Genomic DNA, 22,831 nt, shown 5'->3' with positions numbered 1-22,831 from the left:
TTTGGGAAGAATTAGAGCAGAGACTGCGAGCCAGGCCTTCTCATCCAACATCAGTGTCTGACCTCACAAATGCGCTTCTGGAAGAATAGTCAAACATTCCCATAGACACACTCCTAAACCTTGTGGACAGTCTTCCCAGAAGAGTTGAAGCTGTTATAGCTGCAAAGGGTGGGCCAACTCAATATTGAACCCCACGGACTAAGACTAGGATGCCATTAAAGTTCATGTGCGTGTAAAGGCAGGTGTCCCAATACTTTCGTTAATATAGTGTTCCAGACACCCTATACCAGTGATGGCTAACCTTGGCACCCCAGATGTTTTGGAACTACATTTCCCATGATGCTCAACTACAATGCAGAGTGCATGAGCATCATGGGAAATGTAGTTCCAAAACATCTAGGGTGCCAAGGTTCGCCATCACTGCCCTATACTGAGGAGGGGGATTAGCAGATGACATGCCTGTGCCTACTCATGTTTGTGAGTGCATTGTTATTATCAATTTTTTTATTTATTGAATAAAAGGTTCTGCACCAGAGCCTGTGTGCTTGTAGGGGAGAAAGATGTAAACAAGAGTGTGTACAAATTTTTAAAAAAATGAAAAAATAAAGAAAAAATAGCTAGATCAAGGTTTGAGCAAGGTCAGTAGCAGAGTTAAGTGTTAGGGTCAAAGGCCAGGGTCAGTATATTTTGGGTAGGATTTTTTTTTTTTAAGCATTTTTTATATTAGAATCAGTGTCAGTTAGTGTCAGTGTGTCGGTAGGATTACAAAAAAAAGCAAAATGTGTACTATTATTTCTGGGCCCTACTATGGGTACAAACAACAAATAACATACACATATGTAGTATCACTGCGATCGTCAGGGCCAAGAGAATTTATTTTGGTTTGATCTTTGGCAGCAAGTTATGGTAAAAGCAAGAAATATACAACTAAATTTAGAAAAAAAAATAAAGATTTTTTTTTTACTATTTTTGGCCAGTTTTCCTTAGAAAAGATCCAGGGGATATGCGTTACCATTTACCATCAAAAGAAAGCCTATTCATCCTTAAAAAACAAAGCATAATTTACCTGAATACATGAAGTAGTTATGATGATATGTGCAGCTTTACTAACACATGCCAAAGTTGCAAAATTGTGTTCAGGCATTAACATTTGTTTTACCCTCAGTCACTAAGGGGTTAATCTGCTTCTTGCTATTTTTTTTGGTCTCGTCTGTTCTTCCTCTGTTATTTTTATTTTAGGAAGCCTCAATTACCTCAGAATTTTCTATTAGCTTCTTCCTTCTGTTACATTTCCACAAAGTACTTCATAGATTACTCACCCAGATAGACTATTAGCGGCTCTTTTAAACTGCTGTGTTCCACCCGACAGTAGACACTTTGCTGTTTTATGACATTTACAGTTGTTGAAACCGTTATTTGGTAAGTCCCATCCTCATTGGGTAGCGTCTCAGTTGACATTGCATCCTCCATTTTGTTCTCCTTCCACAAGCTTACATGGATTGATTTTGGATAGAAGCCGGTCACCATACAGATGACCTCTGTGTCAGATTGGTCAGGTTGGCTGGTAATGTAGACCTGTGGCTGGACTGAGATATATGGAGGAAAAGTTGGAAAGAGAACGATTATATATGATGTGTGTGTGATTAGATGTTTTTGTTGCATTATTTAGAAAGGAACCAAGAAGGCAAGAAGATTGTATCAAACAAATGCCCAGATTTGAGGATATATTTTTGGGATATATTTCTGGATTTATTTTATTTATTTTGGTTTACAGAAAACATTCAACTATTTAAACTTGAAAGTGGATACAAACCTCATTCATGAAATCTGACCTGGGCACATATATCTGTAGTATTTACTTATCTTTCTTCAAAGCCCTAAGTCCCATGTCTTTCTGCAGCTCCGTTTCTCTGTTATCAGCCTGATAACTTCTGACAAGCTCTCCAGCACAGGAGATAAAAAGCAGCTGGAAATTTGTGTCGGTAAGGTAACTTAGAGACAGATTAGCAGAGAGCTGATGTATTCACAGTACAGCTCTGCAAGTTTCTTCATTCCTTTGCCTATATGTAGGGGGGGTGCCTTTCCTCCAATCAGCTCTTACACAGTGTATGCCCACACTCCCCTCCCACTGCTGAATGAGGAAACAAAATTTGTAACATGATATGCACTTTCTAAAGAGTCTAGAAAGCTGAAAACAGCAGATATACAAGTACAAATTCTGTAGGGAGATTTGTTTCATCTCTGTGCATACCTCACAACTTTTTGAGATGGGAATGAGGGACACCTATCAGCAAAAGTATGCAGGCATAGGACACATCCCTGGCCCTGCCCCCTTAAAGGAGAATTGTACAAAAAAACAAGATTGTTTAAACCCACAAGTGCTTTTTTTACCACTACTTTTCCTTTATATTGGCTTTTGGAATTTACAAATGCAGCAATTTAGAAATCAGATGAAAGGTTTAGTGCTGGAAAACACTTTTTGATAGATAAAAAGTGCATTTTATATACATCTATATAGATCAGACCAAAATGAGGGACAAATGAGGAGGAATGAGGGACAGAGGGACATTGCTCCAAATCAGGGACAGTTCCTCGAAATCAGGGACAGTTGGGAGCTATGTCTGTGTACTATCTGAGGCTGTTCACTTCACTGGGTATATGGAGAGGGTTTACATGCACTTTAAACTGACTTTACATACAGATTCTTTACATGTTTTTAATAATGGTAAACTATTATGTTTTATGAACAATTGTCTTAAATAAAAATGTTAATTTTTATATATTTTGTCTTGTGGGTGCCTTAACAGTCTCTTTTAGTCTTTTTTCTAGTATACCTTGCAATATTGGGATGTGACACCTTTCGTTATAGCCAAATGATAAAGATCTTATAGATGTAGTGTCCAATAATTGTATTTGCAGACTTATCAGCAGTAATCTTAGCCTGTCTTTCAGAGTTAAAACCATGGCGTGCAATAGAACATGAGGCTATTGTAAGTGTAGCACCCTCTGGTATGCTTCTAGTGTGAGTGTAGGCAAAGGCATAGTTAACTTGTGAGTCTAAATTGGGTCAAGGGTTTGCTGCAGGTCAAGCTGAATAACTCATACAGGCAGGTCTCTGGTGCTCTGGTGGTCTCTGGTGCTTCCCCCTGGTTCTAGAAGTTTGGTGAAATTTCTAGAAGTTAGTGGGTGGGGGCCAGGAGGGTTGATCTGCATACTTACGGGAACTTGGCCAATCCCCAGGCAGTGGGCCTGACAAGGTGGCTGAGCCAGCCCTTAAATATGGATGAGTCAGGCCAGCAGGAAAGTCAGGTGGAAGATGGAGTGCTAAGGAGACTGTCAGTGGCCTTGGGGGGGCCACATGAGTCATGGGGTGCTCTGCCTCAGGATGGAGCTTGGGCTGGCTTGGGAGGATCCTGACAGCAGTGAGGTTTGAAAGGAATTTCAGCGGGAGCAAGGAGGACAGTATGAGTACATCTGCACACCCAGGGATTCAAAAGGAAAAAGACTGCCAAATGCAGCAAGCCTTTTTGAAAGACAGCATTGTGCCCAATCTTTCCTTTCCCTTGCCCTGGAAGATCTTCATAGCAGCCGGGTGGGCTGGTGAAGAAGCAGCCAGGTGGGCTTGTAGTTCCTGAAGGCAGTAGAGATAGGATTAGTGTCTACAGTGGAGTTGGAGATACTCAGATGTGCAACCTAAACATTTTGTGCTACTTTTTAAGTGACTGAGAGTTCCTAGTCTTTAAGAGACTTTTTGCATCTTTTATAGTGGCAAGTGAGCATCTTACTTCAATTGTAAAGCAGCATCTGATGCATCCCATCACCCCTAGATGGAACCATCTAGTTGCAGGAAAACAAGCTTGGGACTCCCACTGATTCTGCATTATGGTGGGTTGTATATTAATTTCAATATACAGTATATTACAATGTAACAATATTAGAATTAAAGTGCACAACAAGGCCACTTACACACGGGGTGGGCTCCATTGGAGTCCACCAGCTCAGTGAGGAATCTGTTCACTGATCCCTGCAGAGCAGGTGGATGGCTGGTTCATGTCCGCTCTGTTTGATTTGTTTGGTTGGGTATGCCTGATAAACGGAGCTTGAAACATCCCAAAACCATCCCCCACCCCATCCCCTCCCCCGACCATGGAAAAATGTTCATCCACAAAACCGGTTCCTGGTGCCAAGAAGGTTAGGGACCACTGCTTTAAAGTGTACCTAAATACCGATGCTCTTGCTCCCTTGGCTTGACCATTGATTGGAGCTGTTTATGTGAGAGAGTGGTCAGACTCTCGTACTTGCTTTGTGTGAAAGCAGTGGTCCAACTGACCTACCTGCTTTGTTTGAGAGCAGTAGTCTGACTCTCCAACTTGCTTTGTGTGAGAGCAGTGGTCAGACTCTCCTATTGTTTTGTGTGAGAGCAGTGGTCTGACTCTCCTACTTGCTTTGTATGACTCTCCTATTGCTTTGTGTGAGAGCAGTGGTCTGACTCTCCTACTTGCTTTGTATGACTCTCCTATTGCTTTGTGTGAGAGCAGTGGTCTGGCTCTCCTACTTGCTTTGTATGACTCTCCTATTGCTTTGTGTGAGAGCAGTGGTCTGGCTCTCCTACTTGCTTTGTATGACTCTCCTATTGCTTTGTGTGAGAGCAGTGGTCAGACTCTCCTATTGTTTTGTGTGAGAGCAGTGGTCTGGCTCTCCTACTTGCTTTGTATGACTCTCCTATTGCTTTGTGTGAGAGCAGTGGTCTGGCTCTCCTACTTGCTTTGTATGACTCTCCTATTGCTTTGTGTGAGAGCAGTGGTCTGACTCTCCAACTTGCCTTGTGTGAGAGCACTGATCTGACTCTCCTACTTGCTTTATATGACTCTCCTATTGCTTTGTATGAGCGCAGTGGTCTGACTCTCCTAATTGCTTTGTGTGAGAGCAGTGGTCTGACTCTCCTACTTGCTTTGTGTAAGAGCAGTTGGTCTGACTCTCCAACTTGCCTTGTGCGAGAGCAGTGGTCTGACTCTCCTAATTGCTTTGTGTAAGAGCAGTTGGTCTGACTCTCCTACTTGCTTTGTGTGAGAGCAGTGGTCTGACTTCTACTTGCTTTGTGTGAGAGTACTGATCCAACTCTCCTACCTGCTCCCCTACCCTAATTGCATTACCTAGTAGTTAAAAAAAGGACAGCAGATGTATTATTGTATATGCAGCCTGAAGGGATCAGATTAATAAATTGGGCTTTAATCATTGTACTACATGTTGTGCTTTCAATATGTTAGAAGATGTTGGAGGACTTTTATGAGTGCTATCTTTGGGGCTACTTTGATTTGCACTTGCATAGGTATTGCTGTGCACCACGCCACACAGGATTACAGCTAATGTACCTGCAGGTTGAGTAACACTCAAGCACAGCACAGAGAACGGGTCTCCCCGATAGCTCCGGGCCCAGTACTAATGATTGGGAACTGGAACTCTCAATTTCGGGCCACCTGATCACTATGATAGCCTCAGATTGGCTATCATAGTGATCATTCACTGTGAAGCCCACCTCCCTGTTTCCTCTCTCTCAATGGAGGAGAGAAATGCATTGTATCTCTCTCTCCCTCCTTGCAGAGAAAAAAAAAAAAAACAACTGTGTGTAAAAAAAATAAAATAACAATTATAAAAAAATAAAATCCCCCAAAAAATCCTAGATTAAGGTTTGATCTAGGTCAGTGCCAGATTTAGTATTTGGGTCAAAGGTCAGTATTTTTTGGGGGGAAAGTTTTTTGTTTTTTAAATTAGTATCAGTGTCAGTTATTGTCAGTGTGTTTTAGGTAGGAGATAAAAAAAAAAAAAAAAAAAAAGCAAAATGTGCACCATTGTTACTGGGCTGTACTATGGTACATACAACAAATAACATACACATATGTGGAATTGCTGCAATCATTAGGAGCACAAGAATTTATTTTTGGTGGAAGGTTATGGTAATAGCTGGAAATATAGAGCTAAATTTAAAAACATATTTTTTTTACTATTTTGGGCCAGATTTCCTTTGATAATAAAAAAAAGAATCAGGAGATATCCACTACCATTTACCACCAAATGAAAGCCCAATTTGACCTGAAAAAAAAAGGTATAATCCACCTGGATGCATAGTTGTGTTGAAATATACGGTTGATATATAAGAGTCAGTGACAATGAAATCCCCATACACTTTTGATCAAAAGCTGGAGAGTAAACAGGCGATTATTGTCAGAGGCCAGAAGTTCAGTTAAAATCATCATGACACAAACAATTCCTGTCATTTATTTGGACCACAGTCTAAAGTTTAACCCTTTGTATAAAAAAAAAAAACATTTCTATTCCAGATTCTCTTTTTATGATTTGAGATTCCCCATCAGTACCATAATCTGTATATCACTTATGTTACGGCAATGTATAACGTATTTATCAGCGTATAACACGCGCTGGCGTATAACACGCACCCCAGGTTTAGGATGGAATTTTAAGGAAAAAAACTTTTAGGAAGGAAGTTTAAGGAAAAAAAACTTACATTAAAATGCCCATCAATGCAGCCTTATCAGTGTCCATCTGCAGCCTTGTCAGTGTCATTGCAGCCTTTTCAGTGTCAGTGCAGCCTTGCCCCAGTGTCCATTGCAGCCTTGTCAGTGCAGCTTTGCCCCAGTGAAGCCTTGTCCCAGTGGTCAGTGCAGCCATGTCATTTCAGCTTTGCCCCAGTGCAGCCTTGTCAGTGCAGCTTTGCCCCTGTGCAGCCTTGCCCCAGTGTCCATTGCAGCTTTACCCCAGTGCAGCCTTGCCCCAGTGGCCATTGCAGCCTTGCCCCAGCGCAGCCTTGCCCCCAGTGACTATTACAGGCTTGGACAGATTTAAATATGGCGCCGAGATCACAGGGACTGGGCGGAGCCGAGATACACATAGCCGAGTGTACTCGGCGCCGCTCACAGTCATGCCCAGTCCCGCCCTATGATGGACATAACACAGGTCCAATGGCGGGACTGGGCGGGACTGTGAGCGGCGCCGAGAAGAGCCGAGTACACTCGGCTATGTGTATCTCGGCTCCACCCAGTCCCTGTGATCTCGGCGGCGCTCGTTCCGCTCCGCCGAGTCCCTGCAATCTCGGCGCCATATTTAAATCTACACACGACTATGTGTATGTCGGCGGCGATCGTGGCGATCGCTCCGATCGATCACAATTTGCGGGGATCGGCGGGGATCAGCGGGGATCGGCGTATAACACGCACCCACGATTTTCCCCTGATTTTAAGGGGAAAAAAGTGGGTGTTATACGCCGATAAATACGGTCTATACACTGTATATACTGTATAATATTGGGTTTTGGAGTTGGTCTTTTAAAGGGTTATTTTATGTTGTTGCTGGATTCTTTCTTTAAGTTTGAGGTTCATCATAAACTTGCTGAACAGTTTTTGGAGTTGCTCTTTGTTTTTGAGACGAACATTGAGGGGTGGATTTACTAAAGGCAAATAGACTGTTCGCTTTGCAAAGTGCAGTTGCTCCAGAGCTTAGTAAATGAGCAGAAGATCTGCTGACTTTCATCATCCAATCATGTGCATGTAAAAATGCTGTTTTTTTTATTTTCCTTGCACGTGATTGGCTATTCTTTGCAAAGTGAAGGTTTACCTCTAAGGTAAGGAGCAAGCTCTCCAAGCTCTGGAGCAACTGCACTTTGCTAAGTGCCGACCTGAGTGTAGTATTAAAATGATGACTTTAATAGGATAAGAGTAAAAACACTTACAAGATGATAGAAGATGCTCGTCAAAGTAAAGTTCAGTCCTGGCATTCCACATGACTCTGTGGGTCCCACCGCTGTTCTGGATAGCTGGAAAGGATTGAGAAGCTGGCTGGAATGGATCACAGTGCTTCTCCAGGAGCAAAGGAAGAGCGGTGGGACCCACAGAGCCATGTGGAATGCCAGGACTGTACTTTACTTTGACGAGCATGCATCTTCTATCATCTTGTAAGTGTTTTTAATCTTATCCTATTAAAGTCATCATTTAAATACTACACTCAGGTCGGCACCTCCCCCTCCCTGTTTTCTCCTTACATGTCTTGTAGAGTTCTGGACACACTCTGAAGGATGGCTGCCTTCCTTTTTAACCCTTAATACCCCTTTCTATGGATACATCACCATCCAGCTATTACAGCCACAGACTATACCCCTAAGGATTACTCCATCTGGAGCGCCAGATAAACACTGACTATACTGCACTTTGCTAAGTGCACACTCTATTTGCCTTTAGTAAATCAACCATTGAGTTTGGCTATCACTTTTGGAAGAGTAGTTCTATTTTGTTTAGCCACAATCCTTATAGTGTTCGATGGTGCCTGTCATTCAGGTTCAGCTTTCAGGTACTATTCTAGTTTGTGAACCAAGTCTTGCAATGCCTTATAAATGCAGTCATAGCTGTGAAGACTGCTCTTTAATAAGCCAAAAAAAACAAATGCCTGTTATGGTTATATAACTAAACAGGCACTAATCATTTGTTCTCATTGGAAGACTGACAAATCACCCATTTTATGGACCACTTATACTAACGTTGCTGAACACATTGGGGTTGATTTACTAAAGGCAAAAAAACTCTGCAAGTACAATTGCTCTAGAGCTTAGTAAATTAGGTACCGTTTCACTTTAAAAAGAATAGCCAATCACATGCAAGGGAGATAAAAAAAAAAACTGCATTTTTGCTTACACCTGATTGGATGATGGAAGTCAGCAGAACTTCTATTCATTTACTAAGCTCTGGAGCAACTGCTCTTGTAGAGTGCAACTGCCTTTAGTAAATCAACCCCATAGGAGTTTATTTTAAAAACTTGGTGTAGCTGCTTGTCAAATGGAGCAAAACCAAATGTACTCGGGCTATATTATCTGCAGTTCAAATGTGTGAATGTGGGAAATGCATCATTTTAACCACTTCCATGCATGTAAAAATCATATTTTGTTTGCTAGAAAATTACTCAGAACCCCCAAACATTATATATGTTTTTTTTATCAGACACCCTAAGGAATAAAATGGCGATTGTTGCAACTTTTTATGTTGCACGGTATTTGCGCAACAATTTTTCAAACATATTTTTTTTTTGGAAAGAAAACAGTTTCATGAATTAAAAAATAACAAAACAGTAAAGTTAGCCCAATTTTTTGTATATCGTGAAAGATGTTACGCTGAGTAAATAGATACCCAACATGTCATGCTTTAAAATTGCGCACATTCATGGAATGGCGCCAAACTTCGGTACTTAAAAATCTCCATAGGCGATGCTTTACATTTTTTTACAGGTTATCAGTTTAGAGTTACAGAGGGGGTATAGTGCTAGAATTGTTCCTCTCGCTCTAATGCACGCGGTGAAACCTCACATGTGTGGTTTTAATAGCGTTTACATATGTGGGCGGGACTTTTGTGTGCGTTCGCTTCTGTGCGCGAGCACACGGGGGCGCTTTAATTTTTTTTTTATTGTTTATTTTCCTTTTTTTTTTACACTTTCTTTAACCACTTCAGCCCCGGAAGGATTTACCTCCCTTCCTGACCAGAGCACTTTTTGCGATTCAGCACTGCGTCGCTTTAACTGACAATTGCGCGTTTGTGCGACTTGGCCCTGAAACAAAATTGACGTCCTTTTTCCCCCACAAATAGAGCTTTCTTTTGGTGGTATTTGATCATCTCTGAGATTTTTATTTTTTGCGCTATTAACAAAAAAAAAGCGACAATTTTGAAAAAAACGTCTTATTTTTAAAATTTTGCTATAATAAATATCCCCAAAAAATATATATAATAATTTTTTTTTCCTCAGTTTAGGCCGATCGGTATTCTTCTACATATTTTTGGTAAAAAAAATCGCAATAAGCATTTATTGATTGATTTGCGCAAAAGTTATAGCGTTTACAAAATAGGGGATACTTTTATGGCATTTTTATTAATATTTTTTTTTCTACTAGTAATGGTGGCAATCAGCGATTTTGATTGTGACTGCGACATTATGGCGGACACATCAGACATTTTTGACACATTTTTGGGACCATTGCCATTTATACAGCAATCAGTGCTATAATAATACTAAATTAATAATGCACTGATTCCTGTGTAAATGACACTGGCGGTGAAGGGGTTAACCACTAGGGGGCGGGGAGGGGTTAAGTCAGTACTAGGGATGTGTTCTAACTGTAGGGGGATGGGCTGTGTGTGGCACGTCACTGATCTCTGCTCCCGATGACAGGGAGCAGAGATCAGTGACACTGTCACTAGGCAGAACGGGGAGATGCTGTTTACATTAGCATCTCCCCGTTCGTCCTCTCTGTGAGGCGATCGTGGGTATCTCCGCTGGACCCGCGACCCGATTCACGGAGCTCGCGGGGCGTGCGCGCACACGGCGGCAACTTCAAAGTAACGTACGGGTACGTTACTTTGCGCAACCGTGCCATTCTGACGATGTATATCTACAGGAGTCGGTCAGGAAGGGGTTAAAAAAAAAAAGATCACTTTATGGAGAGATGTGGGGTCTATAAGACCCCACATCTGTCCTTCAGGCTGGTAAGTGTGAGATCAAAAAAAAATTAAGATCTGACGCTTTCCAGCCGCGATCGCGGCTTTGTTTACAACCGCTGCCCGGACGTGACTTCATAACATCGCTCCCGGGCCTCCGACTGTCATAGAGATGACTGGTGACGATCTGGTCACCGGAAATCTCTATGCTCGTCATCCGGCAGCGGCGGATTCTTTCTCCGGGTTCCCGAAGACACGGGAGAGCCCAGAGAAGCACCTGAGGGCGGCGGGAGGGGGGATGTCCCCTCCCGTCGCCTGTAAGAATGATCAAGCGGTGGAACTGCCGCTATGATCATTCTTACAGTGCACAGAATCGCTGGCTCTAAAAGATGATACCAGAATGATGCCTGTAGCTGCAGGCATCATTCAGATATGCCCACTGAAAATCAAAGATGTCATATGATGTCCTGGAAGTGGTTAACACTAGATGGCACTATCATAGAAAACAAATATGTTCCTCTGTTCCATCTAGTGGCCAAAATGTGTTATTTTCCACATTTATACATTTGAATTACAGAGTCTATAGCCTGAGAGCATTCAATTTTGCCCTATTCACACAGAACAAATTGCAGTTTGCAGTTTCAAGCTTTTTATAAATACACCCCAAAGATTAATACTATGGCATACAACCTAGAGAGTACAACAAAAAGAAGAAAAGATACACAAAATATAATTTCAACTATTCAGCCTACATTAATAAAATGAAGCACTATCATTCTGGTGTTCAAATCACTGTGTTCAGCCCCTGTGTGTATTTATTATATGACTATCATCACTTCACCAACTATAGAGAGAGAGCAGCATCTGATACAAATGGGAATACTTACTCTTTCTTGAAAACACTTCTTCCCCTGCCTGTGAAAATAAATCGGCAAGCTGGATGCAAAGGCTTTTCACATAGACCACAAGATTTTCCATGGTTTGTTCATCTTCCTGCAAGATTTTCTGTGCAGTCTGGGCCAGTGGATTGTGTTCACCAACCCATACTTTCCTTATGACATCTAAGTGCACTAAATTCTTTCCATTAATAGCCACTTTGTAAGTGAAATCTTCAATTTCTTCTGAGGATGATGGACATCCTATCCAGCATTGAACTGTGTATATATCTAGGATAGATTGATTCTTAAATTAAGGGTGAATATTCATTAGTTGCGCATAGAAAAACATTACAGTCCATTTTAACTTCAACCTCCATACTAAAAGGATGCCCCCAGTGTGATGTGTCGTGATTCTGCTATGAAGAACCTTGTTCAGTCATATCCTGTGTCAACTGTCTCCCAGTTTGGCTTCTTTCACACTGTTCCATGCAACCCTGGTAAAGACTACAACTGATCATGCTAAAGCAGAGTATACATATTCATTTTTTTCCTTTATTAAACCAGGGGGTTGACTAAAAAAACTGACAGACCCCCACATCAACACAATGATGATCAGAGGATTCCTACTGCTGAGCTATTATTTGATGAGGAGAACCCCCCTTCTCCACTAGAATAAACTCATCAGCCTTCCAAGCCCTGAGTGAATGCTGGTTTTCCAGCTAGACCATTCAACAGAAGACGGTCATTCGCTCTCTGCGTTAAAGGGACGGTCCGAGACTAGGGCTGTCAATGTCAAGCTTGTGGATATCCTTCCTAATTTTTAAATGTTGTCACTGAATTTGATTATTTGCACATTTATTTTTGTAGAGATTTCTACGACTAATGCCCTGTACACATGGTCGGTAGGGATGAGCCGAACACCCCCCGGTTCGGTTCGCACCAGAACCCGCGAACGGACCGAAAGTTCGCACGAACGTTAGAACCCCATTGAAGTCTATGGGACTCGAACGTTCGAAATCAAAAGTGCTCATTTTAAAGGCTAATTTGCATGGTATTGTCCTAAAAAGGGTTTGGGGACCCGGGTCCTACCCCAGGGGACATGTATCAATGCAAAAAAAACTTTTAAAAACGGCCGTTTTTTCGGGAGCAGTGATTTTAATGATGCTTAAAGTAAAAAAAAAAAAAAAGTGAAATATTCCTTTAAATATCGTACCTGGGGGGTGTCTATAGTATGCCTGTAAAGTGACGCGTGTTTCCCATGTTTAGAACAGTCCCTGCACCAAATGTCATTTTTAAAGGAAAAAATCTCATTTAAAACTGCTTGCGGGTTTAATGTCATGTCGGGTCATGGCAATATGGATGAAAATCAGTGAGACAAACGGCATGGGTACCCCCCAGTCCATTACCAGGCCCTTTGGGTCTTGTATGGATATTAAGGGGAACCCCGCACCCAAATTAAAATAAGGAAAGGTGTGGGGCCACCAGGCCCTATATACTCTGAACAGCAGTATACAGGCGGTGCAAACAAGACAGGGACTGTAGGTTTGTTGTTAAGTAGAATCTGTTTGTAATTTTGAACATTTTTAACGTGTTTAGCTCCAGCCAAAAAATCTTTTCTAAGCTTTTTGGAAAACATAGGGAAGGGTTACCACCCCTGTGACATTTGTTTTGCTGTCTTTCCTCCTCTTCAGAAGATTTCACCTCACTTTTTTGTCCCAATGAAAAATGTTTTTTGAAAATTTGGGTTGTTTTGTGGAACAAGGATTGGAAAGCATCAGTGGAAAGGAGAAATTGTTTTCCCATATTAACTCTTACAGGAGAGAATTTCCCTTCCTAGGGGTAGATTTCATCTCACTTCCTGTTGTCTCCTTCCGTTTGCAAGTAGGAGTCGTTTGTAAGTTAGATGTTTGAAAGTAGGGTCCTGCCCTATATACTCAGCAGAAATTTGGGCCTTAGGTATTGCTGTGGCCACAACACTGTAAGCCCTCACAGGGCCCTGCTGTGAAATATTAGATCAAGAATTGTAATTACATGCCCCTGTTGAACAGGAGCTGAAAAATTAGGCCTTAGGCACTGGTGCTGGTGCCACAACACTGCAACCCCTCACAGACACTCTAGTTGGAACGCAGGAACGAGCCCTGCTGCAAAGTATTGCTTCAAAAATTGTAATTACACGCCCCTGTTAGACAGGGGCAGAAAAATTGGGCCTTAGGCACTGGTGCTGGTGCCACAACACTGCAACCCCTCACAGACACTCTAGTTGGAACGCAGGAACGAGCCCTGCTGCAAAGTATTGCTTCAAAAATTGTAATTACACGCCCCTGTTAGACAGGGGCAGAAAAATTGGGCCTTAGGCACTGGTGCTGGTGCCACAACACTGCAACCCCTCACAGACACTCTAGTTGGAACGCAGGAACGAGCCCTGCTGCAAAGTATTGCATCAAAAATTGTAATTACACGCCCCTGTTAGACAGGGGCAGAAAAATTGGGCCTTAGGCACTGGTGCTGGTGCCACAACACTGCAACCCCTCACAGACACTCTAGTTGGAATGCAGGAATGAGCCCTGCTGCAAAGTATTACATCAAAAATTGTAATTACACGCCCCTGTTAAACAGGGGCTGAAAAATTGTGCCTTAGGCACTGGTGGTGGCGCCCAGAACCAAAAATGTTCTTACAAGCTATCAGCGTGATGATTGAGGAGGAAGAGGATAATTACTCAGGGATAGTCACTCAGCATCAGCATAGGCAGTCTTTGAAGGGATCTGAGATTTCAAAAAAAATTATTCGGTTACATCAGCATCAGGTGCTTGGTAGCTGGTGGTGATCCAAGACTCATTCATTTTTATGAAGGTCAGCCGATCGACCGAGTCGGTGGACAGACGCACCCTGTGATCGGTTACCACGCCTCCAGCAGCACTGAATGTGCGTTCCGAAAGAACGCTGGATGCAGGACAGGCCAGTAGCTCAATTGCATACTGTGCAAGCTCTGGCCAGTGATCCATCCTCAAGACCCAGTAACCCAGAGGATTTTCGGTGGGAAAGGTGTCCAAGTCTGATCTTGCCCCTAGGTATTCCTGCACCATGTAAAACAGACGCTGGCGATGGTTGCTGGAACCGATCATACCTTGGGGCTGCGGACCAAAAAATTGTCTGAACGCATCGGTCAGACGGCCACCTTCTCCACCGCTCCTTCTTTGACTGACCGAAGCCTCAGCAACACGTTGTCCAGAAACAGGTGTTTGTAACCTCCCAGTCTCTGGGAACGCGTTGCACAGACCTTTCTGCAAGGCCTCCTGAAGATGTTTCATCCTCTGCTCCCTCTGCGATGGCAAGATAAGGTCCGCAACCTTACCCTTGTAACGTGGATCAAGGAGGGTTGCCAGCCAGTATTGGTCCTTCTCCTTGATACCACGAATACGAGGATCCTTACGCAGGCTTTGCAGGATCAGGGAGGCCATGCAGCGTAGGTTTGCTGAGGCATTCGGTCCGGAGTCCTCTGGGTCACTAAGGACAACAACGTCCGCAGCCACCTCCTCCCAGCCACGTACAAGTCCATGTGTTCCTTGGGACTGATCCCTTAAAGACTGCTGCTGATGCTGAGTGCCAGGCTCCACCTCCATACTGACACAATCTTCCTCCTCCTCCTCCTCGTCCTCTTCCTGTGTGATCGGCGGGCACGCAGGAACACTGTCTGGATAAAAGGGGCCTTGAGAGCTAAGGAAGTCCTCCTCTTCCTGCCTCTGTTCTGCCTCAAGTGCCCTGTCCATTATTCCACGCAGCGTGTGCTCCAACAGGTGGACAAGGGGGACAGTGTCACTGATGCATGCACTGTCAGTGCTCACCATCCTCGTGGCCTCCTCGAATGGTGACAGGACAGTGCATGCATCCCTGATCATGGCCCACTGGCGTGGGGAAAAAAAACCAAGCTCCCCTGACCCTGTCCTGGTGCCATAGTCGCACAGGTACTCATTGATGGCCCTCTGCTGCGTGTGCAGCCGCTGCAGCATGGCCAACGTTGAGTTCCACCTGGTGGGCATGTCACAAATTAGGCGGTTCTTGGGCAGGTTAAACTCCTTTTGGAGGTCCGTCAGCCGAGCACTGGCATTATATGACCGGCGGAAATGCACACAGACTTTCCTGGCCTGCCTCAGGACATCCTGTAAGCCCGGGTACCTGCCCAAGAACCGCTGCACCACCAAGTTAAGGACGTGAGCCAAACAGGGCACATGGGTCATTTGTCCCTGTCGGAGGGCAGAGAGGAGGTTGGTGCCATTGTCGCAAACCACCATTCCTGCCTTAAGTTGGCGTGGCGTCAACCACCTCTGAACCTGCCCCTGCAGAGCTGACAGAACCTCTGCCCCAGTGTGGCTCCTGTCCCCCAAGCACACCAGCTCAAGCACCGCATGGCATCTTTTGGCCTGCGTACTTGCGTAGCCCCTTGAACGCCTACGAAGCACCGCTGGTTCCGAGGAAGAGGCCATGGAGGAAGAAGAAGAGGAGGGGGTGGAGGAGAGAGGTGTGTCACAATCAGCATTTTGGAGGCGTGGTGGCGGAACAACCTCCAACACTACTGCACCTTGTCCTGCATCCTTCCCAGCTGCCAGCAGAGTCACCCAATGCGCCGTGAAACTTAGGTAACGTCCCTGTCCATGCCTGCTGGACCATGAGTCAGCGGTAATATGCACCTTACCGCTGACCGCCCTGTCCAGTGAGGCATGGACATTGCCTTCCACATGCCGGTAGAGAGCCGGAATCGCCTTCCGTGAGAAAAAGTGGCGTTTGGGTACCTGCCACTGAGGAACCGCACATTCCACAAACTCACGGAAGGGGGCAGAGTCTACCAACTGAAAAGGCAGCAGTTGAAGTGCTAGCAATTTTGCCAAGCTAGCATTCAACCGCTGGGCATGTGGATGGCTGGGAGCAAACTTCTTTCGGAGGTGCAGCAGCTGGGGCAGGGAAATTTGCCTGGTACAATCTGACGTCGGTGTACCAAAAGCAGATTGCCCACAAGTACTTGACTGTGACACACCTAATTCTACACCTTCATTCCTCTCACTGCAGGTCTCAGAGAGGACTGAAGGTCTAGTGGGGTTGGAAATCTCAGCTGATGAGGAGCAAGGAGAGATCCTCTTTGTTCTTTGGTGTGGGTCTTTTAGATACGCTTGCCAACGAACTGCATGGCAGGTCAACATATGTCTGGTCAAGCATGTGGTACCCAAGCGGGAGATGTTTTGGCCACGCGAGATACGCTTGAGACATATGTTGCAAATAGCAGCGGTGCGATCTGATGCACTCGTCTCAAAAAAGGCCCACACCAAAGAACTTTTTGAATAACGCGCTGAGACTGCAGCGCCCTGCACATGTGGAGCTTTGGGGTGTGATGCAGTCAATGTGCTGCCCTTAGGCTGGCCCCTGGAGGGCATCCTGCCTCGTTGGTGATGTGCCGCCGCCTCCTCCTCCTCCTCCTCCTCCTCTCTCCTATCAGGCACCCACGTTGAGTCAGTGACCTCATCATCCCCTCCCTCCTCATCACTGGAGCAAACCTGGCAGTATGCTGCAGCAGGGGGAGCATGACTGCCAGATTGCTGTCCTTCTTGGGCACCCCCTCTGTCCGTGCTCATGTTACTGCCTTCATCGAGCTCAGTATCGTCATCAGAGCCTTCCAAACGCTGGGCATCCTCCTGGAGCATGTACCCAACACTGTGGTCAAACAGTTCGAGGGAATCCTCATGAGGACATGGTGGAGCTAGGGAAGGAGTCACTGATGACATTGAGCTGAGGGAAGAGGCCGCTGCTTTGCCAGACAAAGCACCCTGGGCATGGGTGAGAGAGGATGAGGAGGATGAGGACGGCTTGGTCATCCACTCGACCAAGTCTTCCGCATGTTGCGGCTCAACACGGCCAGCTGCCGAAAAAAAGGCCAAGCGTGTCCCATGGCCACGTGCTGATGAGGATGCACCGTCTCCACGACCAGCACTAGACACAGAGCCTGCTTGCCCTCTCTTATTGGCTTGTGACTGTCTGCCTCTCCTTCTTGGCCTTCCAGACATACTAATGGCCTGTAGCTGCACTAAGCTGGGATAGAACACCTGTAATTTTCTTCAGGTAGCTTTATATACTGTAACCAGACAAGCCTGCCTGTCAGTAGGAAGATAACAGGAACGGATCTAGCTGAACACTGTGAGCAGGACGCACTGTACTAAATGTAAATAGTCTAGCTGCCTGACCGTGGTACTAATAGGATCAAATAGAACACCTGTAATTTTCTTCAGGTAGCTTTATATACTGTAACCAGACAAGCCTGCCTGTCAGTAGGAAGATAACAGGAACGGATCTAGCTGTACACTGTGAGCAGGACGCACTGTACTAAATGTAAATAGTCTAGCTGCCTGACCGTGGTACTAATAGGATCAAATAGAACACCTGTAATTTTCTTCAGGTAGCTTTATATACTGTAACCAGACAAGCCTGCCTGTCAGTAGGAAGATAACAGGAACGGATCTAGCTGAACACTGTGAGCAGGACGCACTGTACTAAATGTAAATAGTCTAGCTGCCTGACCGTGGTACTAATAGGATCAAATAGAACACCTGTAATTTTCTTCAGGTAGCTTTATATACTGTAACCAGACAAGCCTGCCTGTCAGTAGGAAGATAACAGGAACGGATCTAGCTGAACACTGTGAGCAGGACGCACTGCACTAAATGTAAATAGTCTAGAAGATAACAGGAACGGATCTAGCTGAACACTGTGAGCAGGACGCACTGCACTAAATGTAAATAGTCTAGAAGATAACAGGAACGGATCTAGCTGAACACTGTGAGCAGGACGCACTGCACTAAATGTAAATAGTCTAGAAGATAACAGGAATGGATCTAGCTGAACACTGTGAGCAGGACGCACTGCACTAAATGTAAATAGTCTAGAAGATAACAGGAACGGATCTAGCTGAACACTGTGAGCAGGACGCACTGCACTAAATGTAAATAGCAGGAACGGATCTAGCTGAACACTGTGAGCAGGACGCACTGCACTAAATGTAAATAACAGGAACGGATCTAGCTGAACACTGTGAGCAGGACGCACTGCACTAAATGTAAATAGTCTAGAAGATAACAGGAACGGATCTAGCTGAACACTGTGAGCAGGACGCACTGCACTAAATGTAAATAGCAGGAACGGATCTAGCTGAACACTGTGAGCAGGACGCACTGCACTAAATGTAAATAGCAGGAACGGATCTAGCTGAACACTGTGAGCAGGACGCACTGCACTAAATGTAAATAACAGGAACGGATCTAGCTGAACACTGAGCAGGACGCACTGCACTAAATGTAAATAGCAGGAACGGATCTAGCTGAACACTGTGAGCAGAACGCACTGCACTAAATGTAAATAGCAGGAACGGATCTAGCTGAACACTGTGAGCAGGACGCACTGCACTAAATGTAAATTGCAGGAACGGATCTAGCTGAACACTGTGAGCAGGACGCACTGCACTAAATGTAAATAGTCTAGAAGATAACAGGAACGGATCTAGCTGAACACTGTGAGCAGGACGCACTGCACTAAATGTAAATAGCAGGAACGGATCTAGCTGAACACTGTGAGCAGGACGCACTGCACTAAATGTAAATAGTCTAGATAGAAGATAACAGGAACGGATCTAGCTAAACTGAATACAGTGTATATATATATATGCAACACCTGGGATGCATATATATACACAATACACTGTAAGTGCAGCTAACTGACTGACTGTTCTGCCTAATCTATCTAACTCAAATCAAATGACACTGTCTCTCTCTCTCTCTATCTCTCAGCACACCGGAACACACACTACACAGGGCCGCCGTGCAGGCGGCCTTATATAGTGTGGGGTGTGTACTAAATCCCCTGAGCCATAATTGGCCAAAGCCACCCTGGCTTTGGCCAATTACAGCTCTCTCTACTGACGGCGCTGTGATTGGTCAAGCATGCGGGTCATAGTGCATGCTTGGCCAATCATCAGCCAGCAATGCACTGCGATGCCGCAGTGAATTGTGGGCCGTGACGCGCCACACGAATTTAGCGCGAACGGCCCATATCGTTCGCAATTCGGCGAACGATCGAACAGCCGATGTTCGAGTCGAACATGGGTTCGACTCGAACACGAAGCTCATCCCTAATGGTCGGACTTTCCAACGGATTATGCGCAATCGGAGCTTGTTGTCAGAAATTCCAACCGTGTGTGGGCTTCATCGGACTTTTTCCATCGGAATTTCCGACACACAAAGTTTGACAGCATGCTGTCAAATTTTTCGACAACAAAATCCGATCCTTTAAATTCCCATCGTGTGTAGACAAATCCGACAGACAAAGTGCCATGAATGCTCAGAATAAATTAAGAGACGTTTATAGTCCCGACGTACGTGTTTTACTTGACTGCGTTCAGAACGATCGGATTTTCCGGCAACTTTGTGTGACCGTGTGTATGCAAGACAAGTTTGAGCCAACATCCGTCGGAAAAAATCCATGGATTTTGTTGTCGGAATGTCTGATTAATGTCCGACGTGTGTACGGGGCATAAGTCACATGGATGAAACACATTAGTGGGCGTTCCTGGACAAAGGATGTTAATGTCAAGAATGTGCATATCCATCCTAATAAATGTGGACACCAGAGATCCCTCCAGTTTGTACTGACTTTCTTCTTAGCACTTGGCCTGTGAGTGGAGACGTATAACCCCCAGCAGCCAGGTTTGTCATGACAGTGAGGAGGAGCAGCTTGGAGCAGAGAATTTTTCTGTCCAAGCATCCAAATGGAGTTGTAGAGTGTTGCACTTTTACCTTATATGTATATATGAACTTGGACATTGAATAAAATTGTTTGCATATTTTAATTTAATCATGTAGAGGTGTGACAATAATGAGGTCTGGTAAACTCCATATTGAGTGGTGAATGAGGTGTCATACTAAAAGTCTGGGACACACATCAGATCTAAAATTTTGCATTCTATGTCAGGTAAAGAGTACACCCATACTGCAAACTGGCCTTTGCAACAAGAAGCCCTGGAAGGGCGACGTATGTCAAACAAAACCAAAGAAATTTCCAAACTCAACTTACCGACCAGCCTGCGACTTGACCTGTCTAACAATATGCGTTAAAAACAGGGGTTTAGTCTGCATGCATTAGCAAATACATGCGTAAACTATAGGCCCCGTCTTTGTTGGTTTTGTTCAGGGCTGGACTGGGACAAGAATTTGGACCTGGACTTCATCCAGACCGGCCCACTTTAAAATGGCCAAGTTCAGGGCTCAAAATTTTAAGTCCTGAGCTACTAGCCAGGCCTTAAGGGTTACTCGCCACCAGTTGCCCCACCCAACCCTTACCCTGCCTCACCCCTAATTCTGCCCCTAAACACACCCTTATAAATTATCTCATGAAATGACTCTTAAATGTTTTAGGCAGAATTAAGTTGAAATAATAAATATTAACAACAACTTTATCAGTGCCCATCAGTGCAGAATCACCTGTGCTCATCAATGCCGCTTCACCTGTGCCGAACAATGCAACCTACCCGTGTTTATCAATGCTGCTTCACCTGTGCCCAACAATGCAGCTTACGTGTCCATCAATGTCGCTTCACCTGTGCCCAACAATGCAGCCTACCTGTGTCCATTAATGCCGCTTCACCTGTGCCCAACAATGCAGCCTACCTGTGTCCATCAATGCCGCTTCACCTGTGCCCAACGATGCAACCTACCTGCATCCAGCCTACCTGTGTCCATGAATGCCGCTTCACCTGTGCCCAACCATGCAACCTACCTGTGTCCAACAATGCAGCCTAGCTGTGTCCAACAATGCAGCCTAGCTGTGTCCAACAATGCAGCCTACCTGTGTCCAACAATGCAGCCTACCTGTGTCCAACAATGCAGCCTACCTGTGTCCATCAATGCAGCCTACCTGTGCAGCAGAAAGGAGAGGAGAGGAAGAGGATTTCCAGCCGGATCATCAGAGCACAGAGGAACATCGCTGTAACAGCTTTCATTTGAATTGCCAAGTGTTCCCGCCGTTTTCCGCCACACATCCCGGCATTGCACAGTTCATCTGTCTATCAAAGTACCCGGGCCAGGAGGCGGGGCTGTATGTGACAGCGAGTGTGGGGAGCACATGGCAATTCTAATGAAAGCTGTTACAGCGCTGTTCCGCGCTCTCCTATGATCCGGCCGCCTGGTCTCCTCTCTCTTCCTCGGGGCGTTTTCTGTGAGAATGGCTACCTTTCAACCCTGCCTACCGACGGTGCTCTCCCCCCCCCCCCCGCAGCCATATTTTTTACGGGCACCGCTGCCTGAAACCGGCCCAATGAGCCATGGGCCTACTGGGAAACTTCAGTACATGCCTGGTTTTGTTTGACATACGTCTCCCTTACAGTGCTCCTTGCTGCATAGGCCAGTTATAGGTGGGGGCAGTGGCCACTTGTTTGTACTGTTAATATATCGGTCAGGCAATCCACTGATACCTTTGCTGCCATAGTGCTATGTGTTGGGTGTTTAGTGTGCCCCTGTACCGCTAAGGAGGGGTGGACTCCTTCCAGGCTCACCTGCCCTCTGTCTATCCATTAAAATAAATGTCAAAAGACTATAAACCTTAGTGGGACTTTTAAGGCACAACTGTAGTGAGCTACACAGCGTATATAAAAAGATCAAATTTTATTAATAGTATACAAAAAAAAAAAAAAAAAAAAGAATAAGCGAAACATCGTTAAAAACACATCAAATCTGGACATACAACGCATAGTGTAACACCATATTGAGGATTCTATCCTGCAGTTTTATATGTATCCCTATATAGTATAGAATTCAAACACAATCCAAATAAAGGGAAGGAGGAAAAAATATGTAAACTTCCCCTAAAAGAGTTGGAATTGGGGGGGCACTGCAGGTCTGGTATTCCCAGGATGGTGTATTTTTTCCTCCTTCCCTTTATTTGGATTGTGTTTGAATTCTATACTATATAGGGATACATATAAAACTGCAGGATAGAATCCTCAATATGGTGTTACACTATGCGTTGTATGTCCAGATTTGATGTGTTTTTAAAGATGTTTCGCTTATTCTTTTTGTTTTTTTGTTTTTTGTATACTATTAATAAAATTTGATCTTTTTATATACGATGTGTAGCTCACTACAGTTGTGCCTTAAAAGTCCCACTAAGGTTTATAGTCTTTTGATATTTCTAATTCAGTATCCGGGATGTTGGCACAAGTGAATTTTAAGTACCTACAGAGTCACCCTGTATATTAGGTACCTCAACACTAGGACCCTTCCTTTTGTCATTAAAATAAATGCATGTGCTTCAAGTGTGGAGACTCTCAGAAGTTAGAGTTAGGGACTACAGAAAATGGGGTGCCTTGACGGGGTCTGTATCTTACACATGTATTTGCAAATGTGTGCAGACTAAACCCCTGTTTTTAACAAATATGT

General features: G+C 44.6%; 1 protein-coding gene across 1 annotated transcript in view; it reads right to left on the bottom strand.

The window, feature by feature from the left end:
• Positions 1 to 22,831, bottom strand: part of LOC141107538 (antigen-presenting glycoprotein CD1d-like) — a 40,764-nt gene that overhangs the window by 4,869 nt on the left and 13,064 nt on the right. Inside the window, exons 3-4 of the mRNA XM_073598340.1 lie at positions 11,375 to 11,653; positions 1,320 to 1,586 (exon numbers count right to left, since the gene is read on the bottom strand). Of these exons, the coding sequence (XP_073454441.1) occupies positions 1,320 to 1,586; positions 11,375 to 11,653 (546 nt within the window). The remainder of the gene's footprint in view (positions 1 to 1,319; positions 1,587 to 11,374; positions 11,654 to 22,831) is intronic.

The sequence above is a fragment of the Aquarana catesbeiana genome, linkage group LG09, assembly GCF_042186555.1.
Source record: "Aquarana catesbeiana isolate 2022-GZ linkage group LG09, ASM4218655v1, whole genome shotgun sequence".
Classification (NCBI taxonomy): domain Eukaryota; kingdom Metazoa; phylum Chordata; class Amphibia; order Anura; family Ranidae; genus Aquarana; species Aquarana catesbeiana.
The sequence above is the reverse complement of the archived record's forward strand: the minus strand, read 5'-3'. Positions and strand labels throughout refer to the sequence as shown.